General features: G+C 46.8%; 1 protein-coding gene across 1 annotated transcript in view; it reads right to left on the bottom strand.

The window, feature by feature from the left end:
• FGF23 (fibroblast growth factor 23) overlaps positions 1 to 7063 on the bottom strand; it is a 7848-nt gene extending 785 nt beyond the window's left edge. Inside the window, 3 exon segments of the mRNA XM_023759954.1 lie at positions 1357 to 1420; positions 1483 to 1586; positions 6824 to 7063. Of these exon segments, the coding sequence (XP_023615722.1) occupies positions 1357 to 1420; positions 1483 to 1586; positions 6824 to 7025 (370 nt within the window). The 5' untranslated portion in view covers positions 7026 to 7063.
• Positions 7064 to 16445: the final 9382 nt, after the last annotated feature.

Below are 16445 nucleotides of genomic sequence, written 5' to 3'. Positions count from 1 at the left end.
AGCCCAGCCCCAGCCCAGCGCAGCTCCAGCGCAGCCCAGCCGCAGCTCCAGCCCCAGCCGCAGCCCAGCGCAGCCCCAGCCCCAGCCCCAGCCCCAGCCCCAGCCCCGCCCTCCCGGGGCGGATCCGCCTGGGGTCCCGGAGGCAGCAGGTGCTGAGAGGAGCCCATCCCTCCCGACTACTCTGTTCGGAGGTGCATTTCACCAGGCTGGGGAAACGTGGTTTGCACCAGTGCTTTAGGCACCCCCCGCAGCTCCCACCCCTAGGGCGTGGCAGCCACAGGGCTCACAGCCCCGGCCTGGAGGTGGGCGAGGGCGGACGGAGCCTCCGCGCCTGTGCCTGGTTCTGTAGGGAGGGCTAACTTACTAGTAAATGCAGCCTTGTCCTTCCAGCGCTCTACCTTTTTGAACCCTCTTTTGGCTGGTGGAATGGAGTTTGAAGGAGAAAGGGGATGGGATGGAGTTTGAAGGGTCAAACATAAGTGAGGGTACTCACATCAGAGAAAATGTGATTTGGGAGTTAGGGACGTGAACTTTAGCAACAGATGTCCTAGGTCTGAGCCCTCAGTCTGCCACTAACTAGCACAGGGTTTTATTGAGTGCCTGCTAGGACCTCTGCATATTATATTTAGTGTAATCCTCAAACTCCATGAAGTAATGTTTTACAGATGAGAACTATGTATATGCAGTCAACAGCTATTTGTGGTCAACAGCTATTTATTTATCCATTTAATTTTCTATATTTCTTCAACAGATATTTCTCTGCTCTGGGTCAGATACCGTTATTGATGTTGGGACACAGCAGTAAGCAAAACAGAAAGTCATTGCTCTCATGAAATTTCTGGTGCGTCTGTCTGCTTATCCTGAGATAAGCAGTCCCATTATTGTACCATCTCAAAACCCTTTGGGCTGTGCCTGCAACCTGTAGTTTGGGAAATCCTTTGCTTATCCGTCTGAAGGACCAGCCAGCACAGTTGGAGCAGAGAAAATTAATTAGAGAACTTTAACTAGGGGGAGCCCCACAGGGCAATGGTCCATCCCACTTTCCTTTTTCCATTCAAGGAAACTGAAATTTAGAGGAATGGGGGTGGGGGTGGGGGGCGCTTGACCAAGGTCAAGGAGGTCTAGTAACAGAACCAAGAAGACACGGTTTCTCACCCTTCCTAATGCGCTTGATGACATGAATTGACATGGCTGAAGGGCCTTTGGCTACACACAAGGTGCTGTGTTAGATACACAGATGAAAACTAACAGGCATTAGACTACAGGCTAAGAGTTTGGGCCCCAGAGCCAGACTGCCTGGTTCAAACCCCAGGTGTATAAACCTGAGCATTTACTACTTGGACTGAAAAAAAGTACTCAGTGAAAACAAGTCATCAAGATATTCTGCAAATGGAATCTTCAAGCTATAAACACCTATGTTCTGTCAAAAAAAAAAAAGAGATAATTATTTGCAAATGGTGATCAGCACAAAAAGAAACTCACGGATCCAAAAATGTTGCCTCTAAAGTCCATGCAGAGGTATCTCCTACTCATCACTCCAGTTATCACCACAAAGCCAGCGTCCTCTGATCTGATCATCAGGGCACCTGTGGAGAAAAGCATTCAGGTCAAACCTTGCTGTATGTCCAGTTCCCACCTTCAAGCACTTCTGGAAAACCTGCCTTCATGAATCTTCCCTTGATTAATTTTAATGGTCATGATTTCACAAACCCTCCCCTTGTACTTACTTGTTCAGCCTCATTTCTTCTGACTCCTACACGCCCCCACTCTTGTCCCCTCTCCCCCAATTATCTTGCTCTTCACCCACTTGCCGCATGGAGCATTCTGAACTCCCTGCATTCTTTCACCTGTGCCCTACACATGTTTCTCTCCTTGCCTGGACTGTCTTTATCGTCTCCTTGCCTGGCTAATACCGCTTCATGTTTGTGGTGGTAGTCACATTCCCCCAAAGCTTCTGCCTTTGTGATTTTAAAATCTATACCAAGATATCTTTCAAGAATCCAGGTTGCACATAGAGCCTGATTCTCCACCTGAGTAGCTGTGCAAATGTCCCTGGTAACTCAGTCAACACCCATCATGTGTCAAGAACTGTATTAGATTTGATCTTCCCTCTCTTCTCTGCTTATTGAAGTCACTCATCCTTCAAGGCCAGGCTAATCTCCCTCAGCATTAATTGTTCTTTCTTTTCAGCTCTCAGCACAATGCCTACACCTCTATTGCAGCATGCATTTCATTCCCCTTGCTTTAGGTTTACATACCTAGTGTGTCCCCTAGAGGGAGCTACTTAGAATCAGATGGTTTATCTTTCCATGTTGAATAGGATTGGATGGAATTTTTTTCTTGGGTCTTTATTGCTGTTCTTTGTCTTTTCCTCACTTAGTGATGTCCCCTCAAGGTGCTGTCCCTCATGGTCTTTCAATGCCCCTCTCAAAAACTAGTCTCAGGCAAGGGCCCAAAATCTATTCACACTACCTACACCTTAAATAATTGATAACAGCTTTAGTACACCCCTCACCCACTCCCATGGAATCTTGCAATTTTAACAAGTACCAATGCCTAGTTAAAGAAAGTCTAAAGCTTTCTGTTTTGTGGCAAGGGTACAATTCAGCAAGACTTATGCCCCACATGCTGTTTAATTACCTGACATTTTCTATTGAAAATCATTTCCTTAAGTCTTTAAGGTCACTTCCATTGCCTACCACAGAATTTCCCCCTGCATCTCATTTGGCCTCAGCCCGCGGGGAGGAGCCCGGGTAGTGGTTCAAATCCCTCTTTTAGAAATGGTGTGTTCCCAGTAAGTGGTAGCACTTCATGGGTTGACTTACAGCCCATCTCCTTCTCCACCCAATGTAGGATCAATACAAGACCTCTGAGGAGAGCACCAGCCAATTCTTAGACACGAGCTGAGAACAGACCCTGATCTGGACTGAAGTCAGAATGATTTGGGACAGAGGAAATGAGGTGGGAGCAAGCCTAGAACAAAGAGAAAGGAGGAGGCCAAAGAGGAAAGTTAATTTGATTCCAAGTTTGGCTGAGGGTTAGTCTTGAGGGAAGCTTCTGGAAGCGGGGTGGGGTATGGGAGGTGTGGAGGATATTTGCATTGCTCCATAATTGGGTCTGCCTATGTGTCTCGAATAGGTGGCTAATTTTGTGGTAAGCCCTGAGAGAAACTTAAGAAACATGAAAGGAATAGTTCTGTCCTGATGAATTTTCTTTACATTGAGTAACTTTTTGAGTGATTGTGCGCTAAGAACTTTATGTATTTTACATTTTTAAAACAACGGTTGTATTGTTAATATTTTTAATATTGGCAGTAGCAGCATCCCAACTTAAGTGTTGTGGAAACTAAGGCAGGATTCAAACTAAGGTCAGTGGACCTGACATCCTCTTCCTATCACCTTGTAGCTTGTCTCCCACAGAAATCATCAGAAGACAAAGTCAAGGCCCCACACAGGGGGTCAGGAAAGAAGCACTGCACCAGGAACTGGATTCCAGTCCCAATTACACTTCTTACTGACTTTGTAGCCTTGGGAAGGACATGCTCTTGCCTCAGTTTCCTCAGTTGTGAAAAGGGAGTAATAACAGCTGTCCTGCCTACTTTATAGGGTTACAATTAGAATCTAATGGAATGATGGCTGTAAAAATGACTTGAAAGCGGGCGCGCATGTACAGTGCGATTGAAACTTCATGGCCCATGTGCAAAAGTCGGTATTTTGTGGAAGAGCCACACTCAAGGGCCAAAGAGCCGCATGTGGCTGGCGAGCCGCAGTTTGCCGACCACTGCCTAGGTAGGTCATCTACTACCTATGTGACCTTGCGTGAGTTATTTAATTTCCTTAACCTTTGTTTTCCTCATAAGTAGCAGAATCACCTCATTTGGCTGTCTAGAGGATGCAATGCGATAATATTTTTATCCACTGTAAAAGCACTTTCTAAATGCTGGTAATTGTTATCTTACCTCTTTGCCTCACCCTCTGCTATTAAAGTAGAAAATTACTTGCTCTGTTCTAGTCTCATAGCCAGTAAGTGACAAGTAAGATAATCTGTGTAAAGTACCGTCAGCTCCCCGAAGAAAGAGAAGATTTTGAAGGATGAAGGAGCCTGAGGATAATTCACCTTCAAATAAAGAAAATGCCAATGGGGAAGGTGGAGGAAATAAAAATACCTGCATCTAGGAAATGACAGTAACCAGGGGTAGTAAGCATCTTTTCTTGGCTGTTTCCACAAAGTGGGGGGAGGGGGGGTAACGGGGAGTGGGGGGTGGCCTTGTTCATAGCAGGACAGGAGACACAGACGTAGGAGAGGCTCCCTGCCATCTGTGCTGAGTCCGAAGGGAGGTTACAGAATCTTGTAGGTAGGTAAGTTCACAGTGACCAACAACCCAAAGATGGGGTGGGCACTCAGCTATTAATCAAGAATTTGCTAAAGCACAGCAATCAAATGTAACAGATTTCACTGGAAATCTATAATGACTTAAGAGGGGAAAACCCACCCACTGCTTCCCATCAGTGTACATGTGTTGCTTTAAACTCATTGAGGAGGTAATTATAAATCCTCTGTTAATTAGTTGTCCTACCTATCTACATACGCCCATGTTTCCTCTATTCTTTTTGGTAACATTTATCTTAATGTATGCATTTTTTTTGGTAATGCACATGATACCTGATTTGAATAGTACAATAGATTATTCAAACTAGGAAAAGTGTCTCCCACCCACCACCTTGACCTGAGTTCTCCTCCCCGGGAGCACCCTGCTTAGCTAGCAGCTATACCTGACAAAAACAAAATCACTTTTCTGTAAAGTAAAAAAATCTGAAATCCGTTTATTTTACTTCTTCTCAGTCATTTTAATTCATTCCAACTAATACTCAGTGCCTTCGCTGGGCCTGACACCAGTGGATATTTGAGGGAAAGTTCTACATTTTGGCTTGCCTGCTCAGTAGGCGGAGCCCCATACACTGGAGCACTCAGCCTACCACAGCCGGCTCACACCAGTCTACTTTGTCATGTTCAGGAGGACATGTCTTTGGGGGGGGCTCCTTTCAGTGAAGGGATTCCATGATTTTAGACAAGTTTTACAAGCATTCTCTAATTGAATGAAGCCCTTTCCATCCATGGGAATCAAAATAAGGTACCATAAGCCACTCGTGCACGTTAAACCTTGCAGTGGAAGTAAGGGTGACCCTCCATGGGAGCTGCAAAAATTGTATTTCCGGCTGAAACCGGTTTAGCTCAGTGGATAGAGCGTCGGCCTGCGGTCTGAAAGGTCGCAGGTTCGATTCCGGTCAAGGGCATGTACCTTGGTTGCGGGCACATCCCCAGCAGGAGATGTGCAGGAGGCAGCTGGTCGATGTTTCTCTCTCATCGATGTTTCTAACTCTCTATCTTTCTCCCTTCCTCTCTGTAAAAAATCAATAAAATATATTTTAAAAAAAATTGTATTTCTGAGAAGTCTGATAATAAGCTGGGAGACAACATGAAGTCTTGAAGGGCCGTGTCTGCCTTTGCAGTCACAGAGCTTTGCATGATGTCAGACACATTGCAGGCTCCGCTAAACACCCATTGGATAAAATGAGCAGCACTTTGGATGTATCAAGTATATCCAGATTTATTTCAGATTTTCACCATTAGACTCAAACTTGGCTTCCAAGATGTTGACTCCTGAATCCCACCTTATCCTGTTGAGTTTCAGAGCCTTTTTGGTATTTGGAGAGACCTTTTCTCCCTCCTCTAATCTCTTATCACCATCCATTGAGCACTTGAAGAGATTTGAACTGTTGGTTTTGCATGTGCATATACCTTGCTACCAGGTTTAAGAACCTTTGATTCTTAGCAGAATTACTGTCTTGCACACAGCAAGGCCACAGGAAAATTACTAAATAATTTAGTACAATATACAGCAAATAGTTTTCTGTAATTAAACAGACTGATTACTCTTTCATTCCTTCAATTTGTTCTTTAATTTAATCAGTATATATTTTTCTGTATTCTTAGAGTAATTTTTACATATTCTAGTAAGATAGAAGACCTTGTCTTTTTCAATATTCATCCTCCTGCTTCATTATTTCTTATATAGGTGCACACCAAAGGGCCCTCATATGACTCATACATAATTGATTGACTATTGTGGACTGTGATCCAACGTTCCACAAATGTAATCTTTAAAACATTCTAGTTGTCTCGTGTTGCCAAAGAGCTCCCAACTAGCTCATTTGCTACTGATTTGTACTGAACTGGGTCGCTCTGAAGCGCCCGGTGACCTGTTGGATGGATGCATGCATGGATAGATAGATGAGTGCATGAATGGTTTGTGCACATGGTCAGGCCCATCAAGACAACATACCTGGATAGTCTGTCTTTTATACATTTGTCCTGAAAAAGTTTAAAAGGCCAGAATACAAGAAGCTCCAAGTTGGAAAGAGCCCCTGAGTTCAGCTATTTCAAATCAGAGTTGGACACAGGCATCTTCTTCACAACCTCCATTGCTAACCCAGCCCAAAGTTCAGAAGCTAAAACTCAGTGACTCTTTACCTGTCTGTCTTTGCCCTCTGAACCTCCTTGCCTTTCTTTGACTCTGGACAGGACAAAGGGAAAGTGGCTGCTGTTGTGGGAAGAAGGACTTTAGTTAAGATAGAAGGCATTCATGTCAGTAGAAACCAGTAAACGTTACCTAGGACGGTGGCAGAATCTTCTCCCAAGGTTTAAACACACACACAGAGGCTGGATTAGCCCTCTGGTCTAGCCCAGGGTCTCCCCATGTCCCTGGCAGGGGATGGGCAAAGGAGCTCCCCTTCCTCCCAGCCTGAATGAAGCCCCTACTCACTGTAGATGGTCTGATGGGGTGTGCCGTCCACATGGCCGTCCTTGTGGATCTGCAGGTGGTAGCTGTTCCTGGCTGAGGCCGTGTACAGGTGGGTCAGGCCACCCCAGCTGGAGCCGAGCAGTGGGGAGGCGTTGGGATAGGCTCTGACCACACAGCGCAGGGCCAGGACGCAGACCAGCAACCCAAGGCGGGCCCCTGGCATCACTGCTCTCTGAATGGCTGGTGCGGAGTTTGAAACCTGACACTGCCTCCCTGACTCGGGGCAGCCTCTCTGGCCTTTTTCTCCTCTTCCCCTGGTGGGTATCTGGCGTGAGGATCCCAGGCTGGATTCCCTCCTTTCCCCCTTGGGCTTTTAAAGGGTAGCAGTGTGACATCAACCAGGAAAACCTCCACTGTCCACATCCTCTGTGTTGTAATCAGCTCATTTGAAGAGAGTGCAGAGAACTCTGAGGTTCACAGAAGGCACGTCGGTTACACACACACACACACACACACACACACACACACACACACCAATTTCAAGCCAACGCTCCAAGAAGTGAATGATGTGTGGGCAAAAGTTATCTATGACTGTTGACCTGTTTCACTTCCACCAGGAAATGTGAAGGCAGCCAGCGGTTCCGAAAAAATCCAGCTTCAGTCATGCGGTCAATAGACTCCTGTGCAATTAATCTCCCAATGAGTCTACTCATTTTGGTTTTCTTGGTCCTTCCCATCCCAATCACCAACAATGTGTCCAGTGCTTTTCTCTGTGTATAGCACAGGTGGGCGTTTGGAAGGGCACAGAAATAATACAGAATAGCATCAGGCACCGGGGATCCTCTGAGACCCCCCCCATCCCACCCCACCCCATGAAGATACAGGAGCAGAGAACAGAGGGACCTAAAACAAGGTTGCCATTGGGGAAAGTTCCAGGCAGGAAGAAGGAAAGCAAGGCCTTGAGTCTCTGCTGCTCTACAAAATGAAATGCTGATGTTTGATTTCTCAGTGTCCCTGGTTGGGCTGTCTAGGGCAGGGGCTGGGGGGGATGTCCAGCCTGTGGGCCGTATCAGGCCCAAGAAATCATTTGGTCTGGCCCTGAAGGCAACTGCAGGCAGGACTCAAAATTCAATAAGTCTAAGAGCCTTTTCCATAGCAACATAGTCTATATTGCTCTGGTCTAGGGCACCTGAACTGGTATTATGGTCTTTCCAATAATATGGAGACTCATTGAGAGACCTCACGAAGACCGGGAGACTGATGGCTGAGCACAGGGGTCAGAGCCCAGGAAGGTCCCAGGAGTGAGTGGCAGGCCAGGGAGTCCCCACAGTTAGTGTCTATTGGGTGCCTGGCTCCTAGGATGGGACCTTTCTCAGAGATGCTCCTCACAGGTGTGCCCTCTGGGAAGCTACACGTGATGGAGGACATCTTAGCACATACAGCTCAACAGGGAGCAAGCTGCTGGAACGCATCCCAGAAAAACACACACAGGAGGCTGCGACTTCTCTAGTTCCCCATTTGTTGAGTGCATACCATGGTCAGGCATCAGGCTGGACACCGTGGTTGATTAAAGAGAGAGCAAACGGTGATCCCTGCCTCAAGGAGCTCACAGGCTAGGAGAGAAGGGAGGTAAAGATAAGTAACCACAACACAAAGCATGATGGGATGCACAATCATATAGGTGCTGGCGAAAGCGGCGGGGGGAGGGAGGCATATGCTATCTTACATTTGCACAAGGCTTTATAGATTACGAAGCATTTTCATGTGTACCAGCTCATTTGAATCTCATTGCAGCGCTGTGAGATAGGCACTCCAGGCGTTATCAGCATTTTTATATTATACATGAAGAAAAGGTCTTGGGATTCATATGTACAAATAAATGAGATCGGACAATGTCTTCTGCTTTCCCAGATTGCTTCTCCAATAATAATCATGGCGGCAACTAACATTTATTGAGAGCTTACCAAGTGCTTTACTTGTACTGACTCAGTGAATTTTCATAATAAACCTCTGAAGAGATGCGGTTATTTCCTGTATAGTTATAGGAAACTGATGCACACAGTTTATACAGTTAATACGGGGAAGAGGTCAGATGGGTGTCTGGGCAGTCTGACTCCAGCCCTACTAAGCGCTTTGCTAGATATACAAACCCCACCAGCTCTAGGCGCCTGGTAAGGAAGTGCAGGCAGCAATGTGGCACATTCAGTGTTTCTCTAAGAAACCCAGGCCTTTACCCAGGATGTGTCTCTAAGAGGCAGCATGCTGTCTTCCCAGGTTAGAGAGAAGATTTAGGACATTAAAATGTTTATGTATAACACAGTCTTCTTCAATGATGTTCACAGAATGGTTTACAAGTATAGCCCCTCAACTCAGTTAACTGAAGAAACAGCCAAATACAAATACAAATCATTCAGGAACATTGGCCAGTTGACAACCCTACATTTTCTCTATCGCTTGCGAATAGGAAAGAGATTGTAAGCACCAGTGACAGTTGGTGGTCACTGAGAGCCTTCTCTGTGCAAGGGAAGGGCGGAGGGAGTTACAGGAATAAAGCAGTACAATCTTATCCTCAAAGGCTTATAATATTGAGCAGAAAAAAGAAAAACTTTGTTCAATACAAGGCACTGAGAGAGAGGAACTAAATTACTAGGACATTTAATAAACGCTAAGGGGGTTCAGAGAAGCGAGAGATCACTGCGGGGCGGGGGGGGGGGGGGAGACACTGCAGTCAAAGAGGGCTTAAAGGGACCTGAGACTAGATGGAACCTTTATATGGACAGGCAGGGAAGGGTGCATCCCAGCGCCTGCCAGGGCACGTTGGGGAGCGAGTGCAGGTGTCTTGGGAGGCGCACTTGGCCATTGGCTCTGTTCCTGGGGTGAATGGAAGGGGAAGCTCCCTCACCACTGCAGCTGGGAAAGAGAATTGATGTGCCACTTACTCCACTTCCCAAACCTTCCCTCCAAGAAGAAGCCCTGAATGCCCAGCAGCTGGATCTGAGGGCAGAGAACAATTCAGGGGAGTTGGTTTATTTCTGAAGGGGAAAGGGAGGGGGATGAAAGAAGAAGCATTTCCTATTTGGCGAGAGTGAAGAAGGTACAAGAACCTCAGAATAATTCTCCTCACCTGAGATATAGAAAAATTGAGAGTGGAGGGGAGGATTTGCCCAATAGCAGAACTTCCAGCTCCTGGCTGAACTGCCTAGGAGCGGATTCCAAACCTGGCCACCTATTAGAATCACCATAGCCCCAGGACTGATCTCAGACCTGCTGAATCTGCAGGGGGCAAGGCCCACTACTTGCATTTCCCCCCAAGCTACCTGGCAGATTCTAATCCCCCACACTAGATGCCAATGACACTGAAGTACTTATCAAGAAATAGCCTTTGAGTTCCAATCATAGAGTTAGTACAGAGACCAAGACCCCCTTCAGTAGTCTGCTCAATTTTCCATGCCCTGCTAGGATTTCTGGTCGACCTGTGCTGATTAAGATGTAAATGGGCCTTTCTAGTGAATTTTGTGGTGCCTCTGAGCAGCCTCCCCTCCAGCCCGATGGGTGTGGCATCTCCTCAGAAGCTTCTGAGAACCTTGACAGAAAGGGAGAGCTTAGAGGAAGTTGGTTCCAGTTCTTTGCACCTACAGGGCACTCATCTGTGACAATTCTGGTCAGAGGATCAGGGAACTGGTGTGCCCTTGGGAGCCAAATGATAAAGGCTCATACCAGGTGGGAGCAGGAATTGCAGGGAGCAGGCCAGTGGTTTGTGGTTCTGGGAAACCACTGTCCTTGGTGCCCAGGTGGCTGCCTGGCATGCAGCAGGTGGGCACACCTGCTCTTCTCCAGCCGGCCCTGCAAGCCCCTGCTCTGACTGAGGAGGATTTGCTGCGGGAGCTGGGTGGAAGCCTCTGGTCCATTCCTGCATTTACAGTCAGAGAACCGAGGCTCTAACCGTGGCTGGGGGACGATAGGAACCTGTATTCCCACAGTCGATTACTTTCCCTTAGCTCCTGACGTCCTTTTCTCAGAATCTGATCTCCCCCAGGTCATAGTCTCTCAATCTGAAGACTTTCCAACAATTCAGATGTTCCCGTCTGGGTGTTTTTTTGGGGATAGGAAACCGTCTTGTCTTCTAGCACCTCCCCCCAATTGTTTGCTTTGTCACCTGCTACACTTGATCATCTACCTGGGAATTACCCACCTGTGGGTGGTGACGGACAGTGTTTAAATTCTCTGCTGGTTGGCTCATTTCTTTCTCCCTGCCTTGCTTATCATGCCCACACTGGATTAGGGATAGACTCAAGTAAGGCAGTTGCCTTTAATCTCATATTTAATATCATATGTATGATTATGTACATTTATATTGTACTACCATAGGTCACTATAATACCAGTCTCACCCAAAGAGGTGTAGTCAAAAGTAAATCTAAATATATAAATAGAACCCTCATTATTCATTCACTCCAAATGAAATAAAAACGGCTTCTGTAATATTATAGAATCCATGCAATTGCTATGTTGCTTTTGGTGTAATAATCAGAAGCTTGTTTTGTAGGACTAAGAGGGGTTGGTACGGCAGATGCCTCCACTGGGAACCTTAGTGAATGGACGGTCATAGACGAGCTGGAGGGCAGAGGACATGAGAGAAGTCCAAGCGACTGATCTGTAGCTGCAGCCTTTTCCTTCCCTCCCAGGTCCTCAGTCCTCCTTTTCCCACTGACACCCATCTTACTGGAACCTACTCCCAGCCTCCACCTCTACAGCCTGAGGGAGATAAGGCGACATGTGTCTCAGGCTGGCGGAGTCCAGGCCTGTGAGTGGTTTCACAAAAGGTCCACTTTAGGTCATAAGAACAGGGTTAGGCTTGTTTCACTCAGAACAAAGGCAAAGAGTTAGGTCGCACTCGCAGTGGAGGCAGCGTGGGTGACACAGCTTTTGAATTAAGGGCTTGCAGCGTAAAGTTTGTCCATTTGTACCGCCCTCCCCAAACCCTGCATAGTCACACGTCCAGAGGGCTCTTTGACTCCCCTTTCTTTCTCTTCAACACTCTGCCTTCCAATAAATAAATAAATAAATAAATAAATAAATAAATAAATAAGTTAACTATATGTAAATAGGGATTTTCAATTTTTCAAAATACTTTCATAATGGTTATCTCACTTGTCCTTCACAGAAATGGTCTCCTTGGAGAGGGACCTTTCCAAACTGTTATTCCTACAAGTTGATATGAAATCAAGTATCCTTGTGGCTGGTCAGACTTCATGGCCTGGCACTTCATGGCCCTGGCACCCCCTCCTCAGTCTCCCCTTTGTGCCTTTCTAAGTCAGAGCCCCATCCAGAGTTTTCTGAGCTTAGGAGACTTGTAAATTCTGAGTTCATTTCCTTTCCCCTGTATTTTCTTCCCCTTCCTCTCCTACTGACTCCCCCCAAACAGGGCGATCAAGGGGTCTCTTCCTCCTCCACATTCCTCTTAGTGTGGGTCATAGAAACAGAGACTCTCGTACCTGGATGCTGGGAACCTGGGAGTTCATCACTGTTGCCTGCTTTTACAATGAGGACTACTGAGGCCCAAGGTGACTTAGCCAAGGTCACACAGCCATGTTAGTGGCAGAACTTAGCATTAGAATCAGGCTTCTGACCATCGGCAAGCATCCCCCATCGCATCACAACTACATTTATTCATCGCAATAAACTCATGGGAGGGAATCAGGCCCTCATTAGTAGGCCTCATTACTAGGTGGGTCAATTTTTCATCTGCTTTGCCTCATCTGTGCCACTTGGAACAAGGGCGGTTATGGAGATAAAGGAAATGGCATTAGGGCATGAGCCCTTTGCAAACAGATCCTTCTTTGCATCCCTAGTATTAGCACTGACCCAAGGATGGGAAAGCTTGGCTTCCCATAATTCCATTTTCTCCCACCTCAGGGACGTTAACTACGCTTAGTGACTACAGTGAAGGTGTTGCCCAATTGTTTTGTCTCCAGCCTGGATATTACCCTTGCCGTCTCCTATCGTGCAGTGGAAGAGCTGACCCAGGGCCGGAGTCCTGGCAGCCACCTCTGCCCCCCTCATCTTCACCTCCATGGATCTCGTTTCTGTTCTGTGTAGAAAAAGGGAATCGACTAGAAGATGTTTGCTCTTTTCCAGGTGGAGGAGGAAGGAGCACAGTCTAGAGCCCTCGGTCACTCTGTCTGCAGGGCCCTGCCAGGCTGCTTCCCCTGTTTCCCACTCTGTGTCTTTGACCAACGTCAGAGGGAAGGCAACGATGCTTCCAGCGCTGGACTGTGCCCAGGGAAGGAACAATAGACACTTTGAACACACAGTCTGTCTGATCCGATTGGTGGGAGCCCAGCCCGCCCTCTCAGGATGCCTGGGGCTTGTCACGCAGCCCACGTCGGGGAGCACACATCCTGGCTCCCACTCATCTCCTTGGAGCCTGTGACCCAGGCCAGCCCACCACGTTTGGGACTCTGCACATCCGGACCATGTTATCTCAGGATCCTGGGACTCCTTGGCTTCCCTGCCCAGCCTCCGCCCCTCCCTGTGGACACGTAGCCACCACACACTTCTCGGAGGGCTATTTCTAGCTGAGGGGCCGGTAATTCAGCTCCAGCCTGTCAGGTCAGGCCGTCTGTGTGCTGCAGCTGGGACAGGCAGCCTGACACGTTGTGGGTTCAACAGAGTGCAGGATGTTGGGGCTTCCGGGGGCAGGCATCCCCCCAGCCTGCTAGAGGTCACGGTTGATGAGACGTGGGGGTGGGGGGCAGACAGGATGCTCCCACCACATGATTGGAAGGAGCTGCATGTCTAGGGGGAGAGGGGAGACCTCAGCCCCCTCACACCTCCAGCAGCTCCCTGCCCTCTGACTGACTGCAGCCCTTGCCCTGGCGTGAATGAATTCTCCTTAGCATAGCTCAGAGTTAGCACAGTCCTGCGGTTGAATGAAGGCCCTGGACTAGACAGTCTGGGTCAGAAACTGAGCTATGCCCCATACCAGCGATGCCATTTTGAGCCTCACTTTCCCCATCTGTAAAAAAGATGAAAATAATCATACCTTCCTCATTAGATTATTGACAGGATCTAAAAGGCACATGGAATACTTCATCTCACGTAAAGTGGTTACATAGCCCTGCTTGGTATATGGCCAGTGTTGATGGTCTCTATTGCTTCTTTCCCAAGCCCAGCCTCCACCACAGCTGCAGGGAGTTCCAACGTGGCTCTCACCCGCTATAAGAATTCCTTATAGGTGACTTTCAGAGTGATTGTTATTTCTGATGTCTGGCACGTCTTAGGTGCTTAAGGAATGAATAAAGGAACGAATTCTTCCCTTTCTTCCCTTATCTTGATATGATGGAATAGCTGACCTTGGAATGAAAAAAGAAACAAAACCAAAAACCTGGGTTCAAATTCCCGCTGCACCCCATGGCCAAGCTGGATCACTCATTCTCGGCCCCTCCAGTCTCCTCACTGTCAAGAGGGTGTGATGGCTCCTGCCCAACCTCTTCCCAAGGCTGTGGGGGTGAATGGGCACAGGGTCTGACGCTGCTGTGGAAACTGGAAGGGGCTGTGCAGCTCGAGGAAGATGATTCTTTATCTTCAATTATTTCAGATTCCCTGCTCCAGGAAGACAGAACTGTTCTATTAAGCCCTCTTTCACATGACCATGTCTCTGTGCTGAGGTTTGCCTTAGCTGTGCCTCATTGTCTTCCTTCCGTTTTCGTCTCTCCCTCAAACTCTTCCTTTCTCTTCTCTCACTTCCTTCAGAACTGGGCCAACTCACCTCATAAGGAAGCTGTTCCCACCAGCCTCACCCAAGCCAAGGGCGCCATTCAACCCATCACTCCAATGTTCCCTGCACAGAGGCTTTGGGTGGCACACTGCCTTTTCCTTTGGGCGTGTTCTCATACTTTTGAGGAAATCATCCATTCACCATGGTTTAATGTCAACCTCGGTCCCTATTTTATTTTATTTTATTTTATTTTATTTATTTTATTTTACCTCAGTCCCTTTTGAATTTCAGCTCAGCTCTGTGAGGGAGCAGAGATGGGTTATTACCTTCATTTTATAGATGAGAAAATTGAAAGCTAAAAAACGTTATTTACTGACTCAAGGTCTCCTAGCCAGTGAGTTGTACCCAGTTCTTCATTCTTCCTTGCATTACAGCTGGGGAATCCTGAGGTGAGGTGGTATAACCAAGGTTCTTCTGGTGGGCCACATGGCATGGGAGCTCCGACTTCTTGTCTAATAGACCTGGAGTTTCCAATCTTTGCTTGCCCTCTTACTGGCTGTCACCTTGAACAAGTTACAAGTTACTCAGAATCTCTGAGCTTAGTTAATATGTCTGTGAAACGGGGATATACTATCTACCTCATATGCTAACACTTGACCCATAGTAGGTACCCAACATTCCCTTTTACTCCTTATACAGGGTGTTCCCCAAAATGTGTAACAGCTGGTAGCTCATTATGAAAATGAAATGCATTTTAATAAACGCCGCCTTTGTAATTATTTACAGTGTGTGTATACATTTTTGAGACACCCTATATTTCCTCAAAACACCAAACTGCCTCTAATAAGTGTGCACATTTTATTATATTTTCATTACTACCCCCATAAAGGTCTCTCTAGGTGAGGTGGACTGAACATCTAATTATTCCGTGAACATACATTAAGTGCCTAGTATATACTAGACATTGTGCTAGACTCAGAGACAAATGAGTAAAAAGGCATTATTCTTGCATTCAAGAAGCTTACAGTACGGTGAGGAAAGGCACCTGCTAGAAAGAAGACTACTCTGAGTGTGATTGTGCCATGAAGGCTCTGTGTTCAAAGGCTGTGGGGTCCAGCAGGAAGAGTCTCTGGCTGGCCAAGGTCAGTCAAGTTTGGCTTCAGGAATGGTCCACAGCTGACCAGAGTTTTGAAGGATTATGAGTTAGCCACCTGAGCCACTTGTGATACAGGAGAGATTATTTTATTTATTTATTTAAAAATATTTTTATTGATTTCAGAGCGGAAGGGAGAGGGAGAGAGAAATAGAAACATCAATGATGAGAGAGAACCATTGATTGGCTGCCTCCTGCTCGCCTCCTACGGGGGATCGAGCCCAAAACTCGGGCATGTGCCCTTGACTGGAATCAAACCCGGGACCCTTCAGTTCACAGGCTGATGCTCTATCCACTGAGCCAAACCGGCTAGGGCCAGGGGAGATTGTTTTGAAAGGGAGATCACATGTGGAAATACAGAGTCACGAAAGAACATGACATCTTGGGGAGGCTGTAAGGATTTCAATGTAAGCACAGCATAAAAGGAGGTGTGAAAAAAGGGTACTTCTATAATACTTTCAAGAATAAAGATAAATTAAAAAAAAATAAAAGAGGGTGTGAAGTATTGGTAAACGAGGGAGGAAAAGGCGGACAGTGTTGGATTATAGACAGACTTGTATGACATATTAAGGGATTTAGATTATAACCTCAGCCTATGGGGAAACCCTGAAAATTCTGAGCAGGGAATAAACATGATCAAACTCATGTTTCAGGATGATCACTCTGGTAGCAGTGTGGTGAATAAATTTGAGGAGGAATAAGACTATACACATGGAGACCAGTAAGCAAAATTTCAAAATATTCTAGATGAGAAATGGTAATAGGCTGAAC

Source organism: Myotis lucifugus, unplaced genomic scaffold, assembly GCF_000147115.1.
Source record: "Myotis lucifugus unplaced genomic scaffold, Myoluc2.0 scaffold_167, whole genome shotgun sequence".
NCBI classification, from domain to species: Eukaryota; Metazoa; Chordata; class Mammalia; order Chiroptera; family Vespertilionidae; genus Myotis; species Myotis lucifugus.
Note: the sequence above shows the minus strand (reverse complement) of the source record. Positions and strands in the feature narration are given on the sequence as shown.